The sequence below is a fragment of the Aspergillus versicolor genome (genome assembly GCF_001890125.1).
Source record: "Aspergillus versicolor CBS 583.65 unplaced genomic scaffold ASPVEscaffold_1, whole genome shotgun sequence".
Classification (NCBI taxonomy): domain Eukaryota; kingdom Fungi; phylum Ascomycota; class Eurotiomycetes; order Eurotiales; family Aspergillaceae; genus Aspergillus; species Aspergillus versicolor.
Genome location: NW_024467524.1, coordinates 4,949,910 through 4,965,363, shown reverse-complemented (window position 1 = coordinate 4,965,363; position 15,454 = coordinate 4,949,910). Strand labels below are relative to the sequence as shown.

Genomic DNA, 15,454 nt, shown 5'->3' with positions numbered 1-15,454 from the left:
GGATTAGATTCCACAAACTTCCCATCATGAACACCATAGCTGTTGACCAGCAGTCAATCATCCATGCCTATCGGCAACTCTATCGGCAGGGTCTTAAAGCCGTCAATTATTCAACGCCCTCGCGCCATGTACTTATTGCGACCTTGCGTTCTTCGTTTCGCTCCTTACCAGCTCAAGATTTCGATTCCAGACGTATCATCAATACTCTGAACTTTCTCCACAAAGCAGCCAACATTGCAGGTATTGAACATAAGATTGTTAGAAATCTGCTCATGATCAAGTATTGGGGCCAGCCCAACGTGAGGTCAAATATGCGAAAGTAAGGCTTCTCCCAAACGTTTGCGCGGTATATTTTCGGTTCCAATCTAATTAGGTTGAAGCTTGGGAGGAATAGGCATCAATCAGAGTGACCCAACCATGCAGAGAGATGCACGTGAACAATGGAACCGAACATTAATGCTTCTGAATGAGAGCTTGGGGACATGTCTAAGATAATGAGAAGTCTACCGTGGTTTGCTATCTATTGGCATATAACAAATCTTTCTAGGCATTTGATGTCAAATCACTGCGATCGTACCGTGGGCCTCTCGAGCCAAATACGTTTGAAATAGTGAGAGAGTATGGTTCCCAGAACTATGGTCTCGGAGACCTAAACCGAAACTACTTGTGGTTTTGAGAGCTTTGTTTTGTTTACTATGCCTTCTGGCTGCATATTGGTGTCAGGTCGGATGCCAGAAGCCAGTGAAGTCACTGGGGGTAGTGAATCATGTCTGCAACGCTTGTCATCTATTGTATATCCTGGCTTAACTGAGATGAAATTGAACACCAATGTGGGTGCCTTACTACACCAACCTTGAAGCCTCTAGAGCGAGATACACCCGTATATGACCAGTACAACGAGAGAGTGTATCGTTGAGGCCACAACACAGTGGAGGGACATTTGGAATTTGATGTCTCTTACCAAGCAAAATTGGGGTCGTAAGGTAACACTGATATTGGGCAGTGCCTACCTTGACCTAGTTATGTATCATCGGTAAAAAGAGACATATATTATATGTATAGTATATAAATGCCCGCTGAAATCAGTTGTTTTGGTGTAAAACAACTGGCTGTATACTAAATACCATACATAGGTCAACAAAAATGGTACCCTGAGGGTTTGATCTGCTAATATCCATGATGCGCAATGAATTGACCTTTTAGGGAAAGTCAGTATGTCTACTTTTTACCAATCTCCAAACACCCGAATCCACCCGTCTGTGTTGAAGTCCTAATTAGACAGGCCTGCCAGGTAACGCCAGTGCTTCTTAATCACAGCTATTCATGGAGCCAGCCGGGCTAGTATCCGTCTTTGGTCCATTTGCATATGTAGATGTATCATCGATGCCCGAATATATCAATGCTCTCGTCTTCATCCTCATCATCCTCGCCCTCATTTTTATTATCGGAGCCACTAGAGTCTGAAACTTCGTCGACCTCTTCATCATCGTCCGCTGGGTCCGTAACTCTGCTGAGAAATCCATATCTATACTTGAATCTAGTGCCCCAAATGCTAAGCTCGCCATTACCATCATTTTCATCATTCTGATTTAACCGACCTCCAAAGAGTGAGGTGGATGTGGACCTCTGTGAATGACGGTCAGGAGGTATACCGAAATAGTTGCTGATTACAGGTGAGATTGCGCGGCCACGGGTAAGGTTATAAGAATGGAATTGCCCGGATGAGTTGAATTGGGGGTGTGCACCTGCTCCTGGTGCCGAGCTGGGGTCAATTTGCAATGGCGTCAGATAAGATAGCGCCGGATCATCCGCGCCATGAGAAGATGACCTCAGTCTTGAAGCTTCGAAAACCTCACCCTCGATATTTTGCTCTGACGAGCCCGGGGAATCCCCTTGGAGGACACTTAGTTGAGTTGTATTATACGATTCGCACCTGAATCGTTTCATTAGTCCGTTTCTTGACCAAAGCGCCGATAACACTTACATATCACACCGCAAGCCAAGCCAGTGGTATTTAACGACCGACTTTGTGCCACAATCATTGCAGGTTATAATGGCTTTAGTGTCCTTGAAATCAACGGGCATTGGTTGGCTTTGAATAGTCCTATCCAAATTTCGGAACGTTGCTTCCATATTCGTGATCGTCTTGCTACATATTGGGCAGCGGTACGATGACTTTGAATACTCTGAAAGACACCGTTGGTGAATGCTGTGGCCGCATCGCATGAAAACAACCGTCTCAGGTGAAGTAAACATGTAGTCTCCGCATATCGGGCAGTCACACTGTGTTGACCGTTCAATGCACTTATGTGTTGTCTCTATCGAAACAGGAAGACAGACACTGCAAGTCTGTGGTATAGTTAGCCAACGAATTAATGTTACCTCCCATTTACCACCGGTGTTTACCTTGCAGTGAAAAAAATCCTTCCCTATACCCTTTCCTATGCGACAGATGCCACAGTCGTTGCAATGATAGATGCTTTTACTAGCATCATTGTCCCAAAGTTTACATGTGGCACAGTAGTACTGCGCGGCTGTTTCTCCACACCGTTTACAATACTGGGCGGCTGGTTGGGCATGACTGCATAACATGCATAACATGTTCTCTGTTTTCGGACGATTAAGATGATGGGTTTCGACTTCATCGTGGCAAAAGCGACAAGTATACCACTTCTTGCAATCAAAGCATTGGAGTTTGACGTTCCTTTTATAATGTGAACAGCCCAGGAAAGGCCCCTCGAATTCTTCAGCATCTGCATCCTCGGCGTCCTCAATAGGTAATTCAGTCTCAAACCTAGGATGGAAAGTCGGCTCTAAATCTTCGGTGGTCAGATTATAAGAAACGTCCTGCAATTCGGAAGTAGCTGTAGAGACTGAAGAGACAGAAGGTTGACCAAAGGACTGGCCGCTCCATCGATTTGGTGTATGCGATCGTTCCGGTGTTCGGAAAGAGGGGGCAGGGGAGGAGATTGGCGAAAGATGGCTTCCCGAGAAAGCCTGAGATGAATTGTATTTCTCTGTCATTAGATCATGGATCATGCGGGCTTGCTCAGTGTTCGTTCGCCCCAAATCTCGAATTGCGTGAATCCGCCTCCGTAAGGCTCCCATTCCGTCGTCCTCGGGAAGTAGGGGATGTACCCCCATATCATCCGTTCCCGATCCAGTATTGGAACGTTCTTGAAATTCGTTGGTCTGGGAAATATTTTGTCCCATAGCAGAATCAGAGTGTGCTTGTCTTGACGCAGCGAGGGGACCCCCAAAGTTCGCGTTCATAATGCCCCCGCCATTCCGTAAAGGTTCCCCAGTATTATGCCCGACATGCCCTAGATGATAGGCAGTATTGATCTCATTTTCTGAGATCTCCCGAATCGTTGTGGGCGATGAAGACGCAATGATGGATTCATTTTCAATTCCTGCAAATCCATTACCGCCTAGGTGCTGTCCCAAGCGCTCATCTCGGTTTAGGCTTGACATAATAAGACCTCAGTTACCATCTCTGTAGTTATTCCCTGACGGATATCTTATTCCTCGAGTCTCGGTATGCGTATGTGAAAAGTCATCGTCGAAAGCAGGTTGAGGTTCGATTGCTCTGGGGTAGATCGAAGGCCTTGTGTATAGCGTGTTTCGAGGAGAGTGAATTTGTGGTCCTGCTCATGAATGTCGAGGCCAAAAATGGATGTGGGCGAAAGCATGAAAAGAATCCAAGATGGTTGGGAGCTAAAGCCCGACTGAAACATCAGGAACGATCGACCAGGTTATCTTGTTCACTGCCACTTACCTTCTTGTTTCGGCATGTGAACAGCACCGCCTCACAGGCCTAGGCTCCCACCTTCATTCCCAGTCACCTGACCAGTCACTGTTTTATGCTTCACGTATCCGTGCGATGTTGACAAGAATATATTTCTCTATATTTTAACTTGATTTGGGAGGGTACTACCTGGGTAGAGTTAATGCTGGCGACTGATTAAGGGCTGTTGCTCGCATGCCCAAGTAATGGTGGGAGGTCTCGGATGATCTCATTCGGCTGCAACTTGTCCCACCACAAGAAGACTTTAACCACCAACAATCAGTGACAGCCGGGGCTTGGTGCACGACTCAACCAAACACCTGCCTAAGGATGGTATGATTGATACACATGCTAGGAGTGTGTTGGATTTACGTCTAACTTAGTGTTGTCCTTAGTCGAAGCAATACCTTTCCTACGGCTCAGCAGATAATAGTAAGCTCAAGAGCTGTATAACCCCACCCAAACTCCTTTACTAAAACGTTACAGCTCACCCCACTGATATTTTTTCGCTGGCCGTGACCGACAATCATATCTTGTCGGCATCAGGGTCCAATGTTCTTCAAATCCACTCGACGAGTGATGCAGACTTCCCTTTAGCACAGAAACTTAATGCCCACAAGGTCGGGTGCCATCATGTTGTGACTGATGCAAAAGGATCAAAAGCAGTTAGTGTTGGATTTGGCGGCGAGGTGATAATCTGGGCTTGTCGTGATGGAGCATGGTCAAAAAAGAAAGATATTACCCTTGCGGATCTTTGGGCTGTGGCTTTGTCTTCCGATGGTCAATATCTAGCTGGTACCACCCAGGGGGGCCATATCAAAGTTTGGGATTTGAATGCAAACGAAGAGGAGATACGAGATCATGAAACGAAGGGCAGTTTTGGAACTTGCATAGACTTGGTAAGTATTTTCTTCTGCCTCCCGTACTATGTCTAGATGCTCATGTAGCGTTTATAGTCACCGGACGGCCGATTAATCGCGAGTGGCCACGAAAATGGCAGCGTCTATATTTTCAGTACGGAAACGGGACGTATGCCATTCAGTCTATCAGGTATGTGGTGCATATAAGTTGCCAACCCGCGGTCTCCCGCCCAGGCAGGAAGCCTAGCTCCAGCTAATCGTCTCTCAGGTTTAGTAAAGCCGATACGGGCTGTGGCATTTTCCCCCGGTGGGAAGTTTCTGGCTGCGGCAGGTGACTCTAAGGTTATTGTGCTATATGATACGTCTTCTGGCGAGCAGGTGGCAAGCCTCACAGGTCATGCTGCGTGGATTTTGTCTCTCTCTTGGAGCAGTACGGGAGAGTATCTCCTAAGCGGGTGAGCCCTTCCCCCACTTTACTAGAAGCTACGAATTAACTGGAAGTGTGAAAAGCTCCTTTGATGGCAAAGTCAAAGTCTGGTCGATCGATACGAGGAATTGTGTTGCGACCCATTCCGAGACCGAAAGAGCTATATGGAGTGTAACGTGGTTGCCGAAAGCCGGTAAATCCGAGGGATTCGCCATAGCCGGTGCCAATAGAAGCATATCTTTCTATAGGGAAGCAACGGGCGGCTGAAGTGCTGAAAGGACAAAGGGCTAGAACCCGCTGCTCGCTATGGCAATCGCTCAACTACCTAGTAGTTAAGCAAGTTTACTATTCAAAAAAAAAAAAGGGGCCGGGGNGGTTGAGAGAGAGAATCAAAAATACTCACACTACCGTCTTCCACAGTTCCTGCCTCGCCTCACTCGGCCGTTTCAACAGAAAAATATTACAAACCAAGACCTGTAGGCATAGGATTTCAAGTATCCGATGGGCCTCTCTATAACCGCCAAGACGTAGCCATTAGTGATGAGTACCTTTAATTAGTTAATGTTTAGACTCGACGGGCTTGTGGAAGTACGCTAAAAAGCAGGGTGCAAATGCATAGTATACCATATCTAAGATTCAATTGGATCATGCTTGCCTTGTCTTTTTTTTTTTTTCAATTTAGATTTCAGCCTGTAACAGAAGCTTCATAATTGCTTAATTCACCGAAGGTAACTGTTTTCAATAATCAAGTTGTTTTAACTAACTTATGTTCATCATGTGTTTAGATACGCTTAGGTAAGCACGCCGCATGCGGGAGCTTCGATTTCCTTCTTCGGCCGGCTTCATGCTGACTCCGGCTCACTTACGGTACTAACTAGTGCGGAGAGTCGCCCTGTTCGGACGACGATGGCGGCGGCGAATAACGTTGACGGCGCTGAATGACCTTGCCCACTTATATTCTTGATGCATTATCCCTCCGGTTACCCCTAAGTTCTTCTCTTCTCGTCGTTCCTTCTGTCTAACTACGGAGTACTTCCACCCTCGGTTTCCATTCGTTTCTGAAACAGAGTACGGATCTCTCTCTATAGCTTGGGTTCTACCCCCGTCAATCATCGATAAGCAAGACTTCCTCCTTTTTGAAGTATTTCGTCAGGGCAGTAGGCTGTGACGCAAACCACTCGGGCTGAAATAATTCACCTATTTTTTTTCTTTACCTTTGCGCGACCTAGTTCCTTCTTTTAACCTTGAGTTCTCGAATAAATACCCAGTCGACGCTACTTCCCGCTATCCATAATCACCCCTCCCAACCCTCGACTATTCGGATGCGTTACGGTACCCGTGTATACACCCCGCCTCATCTTAAATATCATGATCCGTCGCAATTCAGATATTGGAATCCAACTGCCCGATGCTGGTCCTGCGGTTGCGCCCGAAACTCACAGTGAGCCGGACATAGAAATGCTGTCCGATGAGTCGTCCTCTTCACTGAGTCTTCCAGCCCATCTTGCGACGCGTTTCGCCCGGAAAACCAGCGTAGTGCGACGCTCTTCCGCGGTCTCATCCCGGCGGGGCTCTATTTCTTCCTTGCATTCGCAACACTCGAGTGCCTCCCATGGAGCAACTGCTACCGATAATATCGCGCAACATCTGCGACGGGCGTCGATTTTAGAAACCAGGAAAGCAAGACTTGCGGATCGGGCGCTGCATGCAGAGAAAGTGAGGCTACGCGCTGCTCTGACAAAAGCTGCCACTCGAAACCTCCAGAGAGAAGGGAGAGCCTTAGCTGCCCAACAAGCTCGTGAGCGGCTATTGGCAGAGATCACAGCTAAGTGTGAGGAGGAAGTTCGGCGTGCGAAGAAGAAGGCAGAAGACAACCGCGAGAAGAAGGCGGCAGAGCACGCGCGTCTTCGAGTTGAGATGGCCGAGAAGTTTGCGGAGGCAGAAAAGAGACGTCTTCTATATCAGCAAACCCCTAGGCGTCATCGCACAAGCAGTTCTACAACCGAAGAGAGGAAAACTGCAACTATGAAACATCTTACTGAAGATGCCGCTGCGCGCAAAGTCCAGAGGGTTTGGAGGACATATCATGCCCGACTGATAATGCGAGAATTTCTAAGTCTTAACATTACAACAGAACGCATTCGTGACATGAGTTTTGAAGAAGTCGGTGCGTTATTATCGGCGGAGGAAGTCCTGTCCACAACTGCTCGAGTGCTTCGGCTTTGCGGCTTACATGATATGGAGAGCGGAACAATCGGTGGCCGAGGTGCTGTGCGCACATTCCTTAGTAGCTACTTGATTGTCACACATCCTGCTGAAGTTTTGAGCGGAGATGGTGAACAGGAGCAAGACTTGATTTTCAAGGCACAGGAACTTCTCTCTGCTTTTAAACAAGTGACCCCCCTGCTGTCTTCTGGCTGCTGTTCTCCGGCGACGATTTCCGCCGAAATTCAGACTCTGTGTGAGGAATACAATGTCTTCTTTTCTGCATTCCATGCGTGGAAGACACATGATTCCAGTGTTTTGATCGAGATTATGCTCGCCCAGTTTGTGGAATTGGAATTAATATGGCAGACAGTGAAGGATGACCAAGCTGGAGGTGTAGCAGATGACTACCGTCAAGGTATCAGACAGAATCAAATTCTACTACTCGCTAGGCTCAAGCGTCTGGCAGGCTCTGACAGAGCAATGCAGATGGTCCGGGATGCCTTGAAAAGGGCCAAGCGACAGAAGAAAAAGTCGGCTTCCAAGCAGGCCATTCCGCGGTCAGCAGAAGTAGCGTCTGCAACAACTACCACCGAAGCTCTCGCTGAAAGCGTTGCATCACCGATTAGTGAAAGCTTCAATAACGTGGACAGCGCGGTTCTGCAAGAGTTAGAGAAGCAGCGTATATCTCCACATGAGCGGTTCTCGAAACTTCTAACTGCTCTTCCTGAAAATCGTGCTCTAGTCCATGAGCTTCTTATCAACAAAGAGTTCAAAATTGAGGAACAGTCATATACAGAGCCGCGTAAGCGGGTCATGGAGCACATGTGTGCTTTGATGCGCCGAGACGTGGAGGCTGGCATGGGTACAAATTGGATTGTCGCCATGGCCACGGTTATACAGGATCGCTTATTGCGTTCCCTACGACCTGGCAATTCCCTCCATGTGTTGATTAGTGAAGTTCTCGATCCAAAACTGGTAGAGAATCAGTGCAAAGCGGGGGCTTTCTCCTACGACGCCTTTTTCAATTTTATGACCTCAATTCTTCCAAAGCTTTGCGCACCTTACCGTGACCCTGCGGTCAATGCATTTGCCGATGACACGTCGGGAGATGCGATAGATCGCTTGGCGAGACTCATGGGGATTATTGACCTTTTGTCTCTTGATCATACCAACTTCATGATCCAGGTTGCTGCTCCTCAGCTTATTCAAGAAGCCCCTGGGTATGAACAAAGAACCTTCGAGAGAGGTCTCCAGGATGGCTCCTTTGGCATAGGAAAGAGCCGCCGTTTTTGGCGGACGCACCGTAAAATAATGGCCGATGAAATGCGAAAACGCGATCCCGAGAATGTCCATGGGGAACCGCAGCCACCTGCCTCGAAAATTTATGCCCATGGACTCGTTGATCTCGTTTTCAGCAATGCACCGGTATCTGACGATTTGGTCCCCGAGACCTTGGAGCTGGATCGCCAAAGATTGAACACACTACACGCTCAGGCTTTTAAAATAGTAGCTACAGCTTCAATCCTTTTGACTGCCAAGAACTTACTCAAACGCGATGCACGAGCGCAGTGGAAGGCTGAAGCTGACCGGATATTGTCCTTGGATTTCAATGATGTTTCCTCGGACCGGATTCAGTCAATCCTCGAGTCTACTCATCCTATGCCCTCCAACGCGAGTACTCAGCTGACGGCGACTATCAGGCGAGTACTCTCTCCGGTCGCGACAGCATGTGCAGCTGCATCTCTCACGGCAAGCCAGACATCGGTTGAAGTCCATACAGAGATTCCCACGCAGGGACCGTCGTTCTCATCAGATTCGACAAGTACCACAACATCTAGTACACCCGGAAATGGTGCGACCGGCTTCGCAGACCCAGTCGCACGTCTTATACTTTCCCGTTTACGGGGCCACGTGCTTTCCCGACTCAGTGCATCAAGTGCGAGCGAAAGAGTGCGAGCAACGAGTACTGCGAGCCAGAGTTTAGCTGGAGCAGGTATGCCAGAGTTCGTGAATCAAGTCGGGCAATTGACAGAGGAACTTGGAAAAGTGCGTGAAGTTGATTGGTTATGTCATGGAATGATCTATGAAGGGATTTTAACCGAGAGCGGTCGTTTGAGTCCAGTATCCTAAGGTGTTCTTTATCTCTATTTTGGATGGTCTGTTGGATCGCATTTGGGGGTTTATCGGCGTGGTTATGCTTTCTGTAGTTAGACTCTTCCATGATTTTATGGCTGTAGCTCCGTTGCTAGTGACCACTACGAATTGGCCTAGATTTATGGACTCGTTCAGAATACACCCATTGATATTTTTAATGTGTTATCTCTATTTCGTTTTCTTGAGATAGTTTTATCTTATCTTGTCATCTCTGCTGCAACCCCACCACATCAAGTTTCTCTGGCCCGTTCGTTCAACCCTTTCAGCATCGAGACTGAGATTTACTCCCGAACCACTGCAGTACAAATTATCCTTCTAATTCAAACCGAGTATCCCAAAATGGTGGCACCAAATGCTGCCGTAGCTGTTCCGAAGCTCAGCATCAAACTCCTTTCCAACCTAACCCCACCGTCGCTCGAACGCACATGGCTCACAGCACCACACCCTAGCCTGCCCCTCGTCGCAACTTGCAGCTCTGACAAAACAGTTCGAGTCTATTCATTAACAAACTTTCGTCTCCTTTCTACTATATCCGGCGGTCACAAGCGAAGCGTCCGCACTTGCGCCTGGAAGCCGAATGTGTCGGGCGAGAGCGTCATCGCGACGGGAAGCTTCGATGCAACTGTAGGAATCTGGAAGCGATGGGACAACTATGAGGAAGCAGTGGCTGCAGAACAAGAGAATGGCGATATCCCGCAACGAGCAAGAGAGGAAGACAGGGAGGAAGACGAGGATGAGGAATGGCGGTTTGCTGTTCTTCTAGACGGTCACGACAGCGAAGTAAAATCCATTTCGTGGTCTGCGTCCGGAATGCTTCTTGCTACATGCTCACGAGACAAATCGATCTGGATCTGGGAGGATCTTGATGATGGGGATAACAACTTTGAAACTGTGGCCGTGATGCAGGAGCATGAAGGGGATGTCAAGTGTGTTGCTTGGCATCCTGCGGAGGAGTGCCTTGCGAGTGGGAGTTATGATGATACGATTCGGATTTGGCGGGAGGACATTGATGATTGGGGCCAGGTTGCATGTATTCGAGGCCATGAAGGGACAGTTTGGAGTATTGACTGGGAGAGTGTTGATAATGTGCCACTTCCTTCGCCGGAGACTGAATCTAAGGAGGAAGAGTGGAGGCAGTGGCATTCTCTTTCGGGGCCTCGCCTCGCATCTTGCTCGCATGATCAATCTGTTCGCATTTGGCGACGTCAACCGAAGGCACAGATGAGCGCACCTGGAGCAGACGCAATACCAAGTATTATTCGGCCATCCGGTACGGATGAAACTTGGGAAGAGGACGCTGTCCTTCCGCATTCACATGAGCTCTCGATTTATGCGGTTTCTTGGAGTCGACGAACGGGCCTGTTGGCTTCTGCCGGTGCAGATGGACGCATTGTGGTTTACGAGGAAAGATTCACGGCTCCATCCCAGACTTATAATCAACCCATGGATATTGATCCCAAGCGCCCAAACTCTACTGATGGGTGTTATTCTCAACATCCGCCCACTGAATGGAAGATCGTTGGGGTCGTAGATGGTGCACATGGAATTTACGAAATCAACCACGTTACATGGGCCAAACGGGCTGATCGGGGCCGAGAAGAAAATAAAGAGGAAGAGTTGCTAGTTACCACTGCCGACGACGGGAGTATCAAAGTATGGGTGTTGACACGGTAACACTAGTATCACACCTAAACGACTACATTGCGAATATGTCAAATAATTTTCTATCAGTTATATATTGGGGTGATAGGAGCCCATAGAGGATAATATAAAAGCACGGGAAAAAGGAATGTTAGTTTGGTCATAAGTTTCGTATCTAATGGTTGTTGGATTTGTGTAGTATGCTGTATATAGGGTGTCAAAAAGAAGGCTGAAAGAAAAAATAAAAATCACTACACGATATCCAATATTGGCCAAGAGAATAGAAGACAAATTATTCTACAAGATTAGCTCCGGCTTGCGATGAGGATCCTTGAGCTTGCGGCTGCCCCTGGCCCTGTCCGTGCCCTTCGTCTCCACTGTCATCGCCGACCGCGTAGTTCTCTCGATCCAGGCCAGGTGAGTGCAGGTCATCCAGTTCAGCTTCATCAAAATCGCCGGCTTCCATGTCTGCACCGTTACTCTGCTTGTTGTGAAATCGTCCTAGAATAGAGGCCGAACTTGGGGACTTGATAGATATGCCACGATAGCCGCTGTGCCGTTGGCGGCTGCGCCATATGAAGAAGCCCCATACTAAAACCCCGATAATGACAACAACGAGTACTGCTTCGCCGGACTTGGCGTAGGCGTTCCACTCGGTTTCTTTGATCTTCTGCTGTTCTTGTTCTTCAGCGGCCGTGCTGTTTGGATGGCCACCTACAGAGGTTTGAGGGAGCGGTTCACCATCGATGCGAGAGTCTGCTGGCATGCCACCAATGCTGGCAATGTCTACGTTCATAAAGCGGTCAACCATATCCCGGGAAGGTCGTGGGAGATCGAATGGGACCATGTGGCTGGCGTTGTAAAAGAGAACGTAGGTCAGGTTCCTCGCATGTTGGTAGTAACCAGCCGGCTCACCTTCAAACGTCCAGTCATGTCGTGGAGCCCATACACCTGGTGAAATTTCGAAACCAGTACCACCAGACCACTTCATATTGCCAATGAGCTCCTCAGTCCCAACATGATTGCAAATGAGGTCTTTATCGCCACTGAACAGAAGAATTTTAACACCCGACTCGAGTAATCCGGGAAGCAGGTCGACTGATGGCTTGGACTTAGCTGCCTGAAACTCGCTGCCAACATTGCCCTCGCATTCTTGCCACCCTGATTGCTTTTTAGGATTTATATTCAGAGCTTCAATCACTTCGTGGCTTTGTAGATAGGGTTTCACATCAGCCAGGTCTGGCGGCCAACTCATGCCACAAGAATCAGGAGTGTCGCGAAGGCGAATATCGTACATGTTGAAACATTGATCATTCGAGTCGTGGGTGTTTTGGAGTAGTTCAGTCAAAACCTTTTCGCAGTCACGTATCGAAACTTTGGGGTGCCCAGTTTCCATTTCCGATTTACAAACGGAGAGTAGAACTTCGAGTTGTCTTCCGAGCTTGCTACCTTCCCGGACGAGGCCTTCTTCGTAAGCATAAGTCAAGTAGGCCGGGTATTGTTCCGCTGGCGATACCCAACCATTACCGATGAGAAGGCCGCGAAGATTCCAATGTGCATCCCTATATCTGTTCATGTTTTTGTTTCGTTCTTGGATAGCTTTCGCAATGTATGGGATATATTGGCCTGCATATGATTCGCCAGCGAAATAGATCTACCAAGCCACACAAATCAGCATCATAAAGACGATCAAGAGCACTGGACTTATTTGAGGTTCATACATCATCCCGTTCGTATTCAGGAAATATGGCGAACCACTTCTCCATAAATGTAACAAATTGTGCAGCCATTTCATCTAGCTCATGGAGATAACTGTCAGTATTGGCGAAGCTGAATCCGGTTCCAACAGGCTGGTCGACAAAGAGAAGATTCGTGAATTCGTCCCACGAGCCCTCATTGTATTCCAAAGTGTGGTTATCCTTCAGTCGGTAGGGGCCAACTTCCATAAGTGCGCCATCCATCGAGCTGCAGCCGGGCCCTCCGTTCAGCCATATCACCGTCCGCTGACGGTTTGCGATGTGGCGATTTTGATAGTGCCAGAAAAAAAGGTTTCCGTTGGTCTCTGGGTCTACCTCTATATGTCTTAAATAAGGTTAGTTGTGTAGATATGTGGATGGATTCGGCGAAGCTTACCCAGCATGCATCTTCAGCAGCGGGCCCTCTGGGGCTCCAGGCAATGATTTCACATAGTAATCGGCTGCGGACTGAGCTGATACTGTGGTGGGATTAAGGAGGAGGAGCAACAATAATGCAGAGAAATACAATGAGGACAGAGAACCACTCCCCCTACCAGAGGGCCGGGAGAATGACCCGGGGGCCATCCTATAACTAAACGATCGCCGATGTGAGAGTAGGTAATTAATGGAGGATCTCGATGATTGAGCAGGACGACGGACCTGCCAGTTGCGGGAGCGAGGTTTTCAAAAACTCATTGGTTATGGTAGTCGAATGCCGCGCGGATCAGACTCAGTACCTCGCGAACGTCGCAAAACCAAGGGTACAGCTTGCTTGGAAAATGGAGGAGTTATTCAAAAGTAAGGAGGGCGCCTAAAACTGAGAGCGTTAAAGAGAGAATCAAGAGGGGGAGCTCTGAAGTAAAAAGGGTGGTCTGTCGAGGGTGTGACGATGGTGAAACTGAAGGGCAGCGTGGCCATTCGTAAGCATCTTACTGATCCTTACTTTATCGAGTTCCACGCTGGGTGGCGATTATGTATTTTACCGTACGGAAGGCGTCACAGCCGGGATACTTTCCGCATTCGAGGCTCAATAAGCAAGCAAGAATCTTGAAGGCATTCGTACAGTGTGGTTCTTATTCTGGGTTTATTGAGCATATGCTGTCCTTATCCGTGCGGCATTTGTGCTTATGTCCGGTACAGTAAAATCACCCATCGCCTTTAATCCGCGCAGAGGGCTAGAAAAGATCCTCGATACCTTGGTCAGCGTCCTTTTTTATCAGTTCTGACATTCCCTAGTAGTAGCCTGTTAGCATAGTTGGCTCTTGTCCGGAGTCGGTGCGAGTGTTCAGCCTCCATTGACTTACCTTGGGCATGATGGGCTTGCCATCACTGTCTTTTACATAGCGAAACGGCATCTCAGTCCGCTCGTGCTCATTGATCACAATTTCTGGGTGGTCAATGTATGGAATCTCCTCTAGAGGAACTAGTGAAGTCAGTATTTCTGATAAGTTATTCGACATAGGGGCCAGGTGTGGTCTGTCTACCTCTGTCATGGACAACCATGCGCGTAACTCGTACCGCCGTATCAGTTGTCATCTGTACGGGCCCAAGTCGCCGCCCTTCATACCCTTTTTTCCTAAGCTCAGAGGTACGATCTGGAGTCAACTCGTCAGTGGTAGGTGTTCCTGCTGGGATTTGAATATAACCTACCTCGTGGAGGGTCATCACCTGTATGACAGCGCTTAAAGTCAGCTAAAAGAAGCCTATACATCGCGGTCTTCTAGGGGATTCGCACCTAATATTCCTCCAAAGAGGAAAACTTCAAAGTTGTCCCCATCAGCGGGACTAAGCTCAACCTTGGCAGAGGGATCCAAGAGGCAGACCTTAGATTTTCGGTCTGCAAAGACCTCTTCGATGCTGCGATGCTCAACTCCAAGGCCATCGGTAGCGGCTAGATCGTCCGGCATTTGCAACGAGGTAGGGACTGAGCTCAGGAGAAATTTACTGCCTCCTGAATGGGACTCTCGGGCAATGCAGCCATACTCCAGAGCAGACCAGGCACCTAGTTCGGGGTCTAGGTGCTCGACCACGATGGTGACAGGCGCGGTGGAGGGATTTTGGTCACTCATGATGGACCGACCTGTAATTATAGTCAATGGAATAGCTGTAGTCCACTGAGCATCGAGTATCTCTACCTTATTAGGTCGCAAACGGATGGGCTTTCTGATGAGGGGCAGAAAAATTATTCTCTTCCGCAGCCAGACTCCGCTCGCTGTTGCTAGACCTAATCGAAATGGCCTCCGTTCTCAAATCAGGCAGCGACTTCCTGGAGTGTCTTAGGTTTCATAGATCGATCGAGCTTTTGGAATAATTTTATTCCTGCGCAAAGCTCAGAGCCGCGGGGATCTCGCCCATGGTTGGTGGCACACAAGCCTAAACTCAACACGGTTACTGCGCATTCTGAAGAACTGGGAGCGGACTCTGGGCCATTTGGTTCATATCATGATGAGCCAGCCGCACGTTTCAGATCGTTGAGCTCCCTCTTGGCTACGGACTACACTTGGTTAAATATGAAGAAGTTTGATTTCTTACTTTATCCAAGCTCGACCTTGGCGTATTGCCGGTGTTGATTCAGGTAGGTATTTCCAGTGGACTGCCCGTTTCAGATCTCCGCGCGTCTAGCTAGATGTAGTAAGTGGAT

At 48.3% G+C, this 15,454-nt stretch overlaps 7 protein-coding genes across 7 annotated transcripts; 4 read left to right on the top strand and 3 right to left on the bottom strand.

Moving 5' to 3' along the window:
* Nucleotides 1-26: 26 nt before the first annotated feature.
* ASPVEDRAFT_49660 (uncharacterized protein) lies at nt 27-495 on the top strand (the record flags this gene model as incomplete). The annotated part of the gene is made up of 2 exons (XM_040814195.1): nt 27-319; nt 381-495. 2 exons carry the CDS (start codon nt 27-29, stop codon nt 493-495), a joined length of 408 nt encoding a protein of 135 aa, XP_040663459.1.
* An 882-nt stretch (nt 496-1,377) lies between these two features.
* ASPVEDRAFT_121277 (RING finger and CHY zinc finger domain-containing protein) lies at nt 1,378-3,024 on the bottom strand (the record flags this gene model as incomplete). The annotated part of the gene is made up of 3 exons (XM_040805870.1): nt 1,378-1,933; nt 1,985-2,349; nt 2,407-3,024. The coding sequence occupies 3 exons, from the start codon at nt 3,022-3,024 to the stop codon at nt 1,378-1,380; spliced, it is 1,539 nt and encodes a 512-aa protein (XP_040663458.1).
* An 816-nt stretch (nt 3,025-3,840) lies between these two features.
* On the top strand, nt 3,841-5,450 carry ASPVEDRAFT_37116 (SKI complex subunit WD repeat protein SKI8). Its single transcript, XM_040811397.1, has 6 exons — nt 3,841-4,120; nt 4,183-4,219; nt 4,274-4,686; nt 4,744-4,833; nt 4,912-5,102; nt 5,158-5,450. Exons 1-6 carry the CDS (start codon nt 4,118-4,120, stop codon nt 5,339-5,341), a joined length of 918 nt encoding a protein of 305 aa, XP_040663457.1. The 5' UTR covers nt 3,841-4,117; the 3' UTR covers nt 5,342-5,450.
* Nucleotides 5,451-6,532: 1,082 nt separating this feature from the next.
* Nucleotides 6,533-9,412, top strand: ASPVEDRAFT_122433 (IQ calmodulin-binding motif domain protein; the record flags this gene model as incomplete). Its single annotated transcript, XM_040805984.1, has 1 exon — nt 6,533-9,412. The coding sequence occupies one exon, from the start codon at nt 6,533-6,535 to the stop codon at nt 9,410-9,412; it is 2,880 nt and encodes a 959-aa protein (XP_040663456.1).
* Nucleotides 9,413-9,817: 405 nt separating this feature from the next.
* On the top strand, nt 9,818-11,110 carry cia1 (iron-sulfur cluster assembly protein CIA1; the record flags this gene model as incomplete). The annotated part of the gene is made up of 1 exon (XM_040805603.1): nt 9,818-11,110. A coding segment is annotated over one exon (1,293 nt), but the record flags the coding sequence as incomplete, so codon positions are not given.
* On the bottom strand, nt 11,030-13,819 carry kexA (serine-type carboxypeptidase kexA). Its single transcript, XM_040811394.1, has 3 exons — nt 13,211-13,819; nt 12,799-13,159; nt 11,030-12,731 (listed from the first exon to the last, which is right to left on the bottom strand). The coding sequence occupies exons 1-3, from the start codon at nt 13,396-13,398 to the stop codon at nt 11,370-11,372; spliced, it is 1,911 nt and encodes a 636-aa protein (XP_040663454.1). The 5' UTR covers nt 13,399-13,819; the 3' UTR covers nt 11,030-11,369.
* On the bottom strand, nt 13,626-14,882 carry ASPVEDRAFT_874353 (SAM-dependent methyltransferase; the record flags this gene model as incomplete). Its single annotated transcript, XM_040818063.1, has 4 exons — nt 13,626-14,045; nt 14,118-14,236; nt 14,298-14,481; nt 14,523-14,882. 4 exons carry the CDS (start codon nt 14,880-14,882, stop codon nt 13,989-13,991), a joined length of 720 nt encoding a protein of 239 aa, XP_040663453.1. The 3' UTR covers nt 13,626-13,988.
* Between the last annotated feature and the right edge of the window lie 572 nt (nt 14,883-15,454).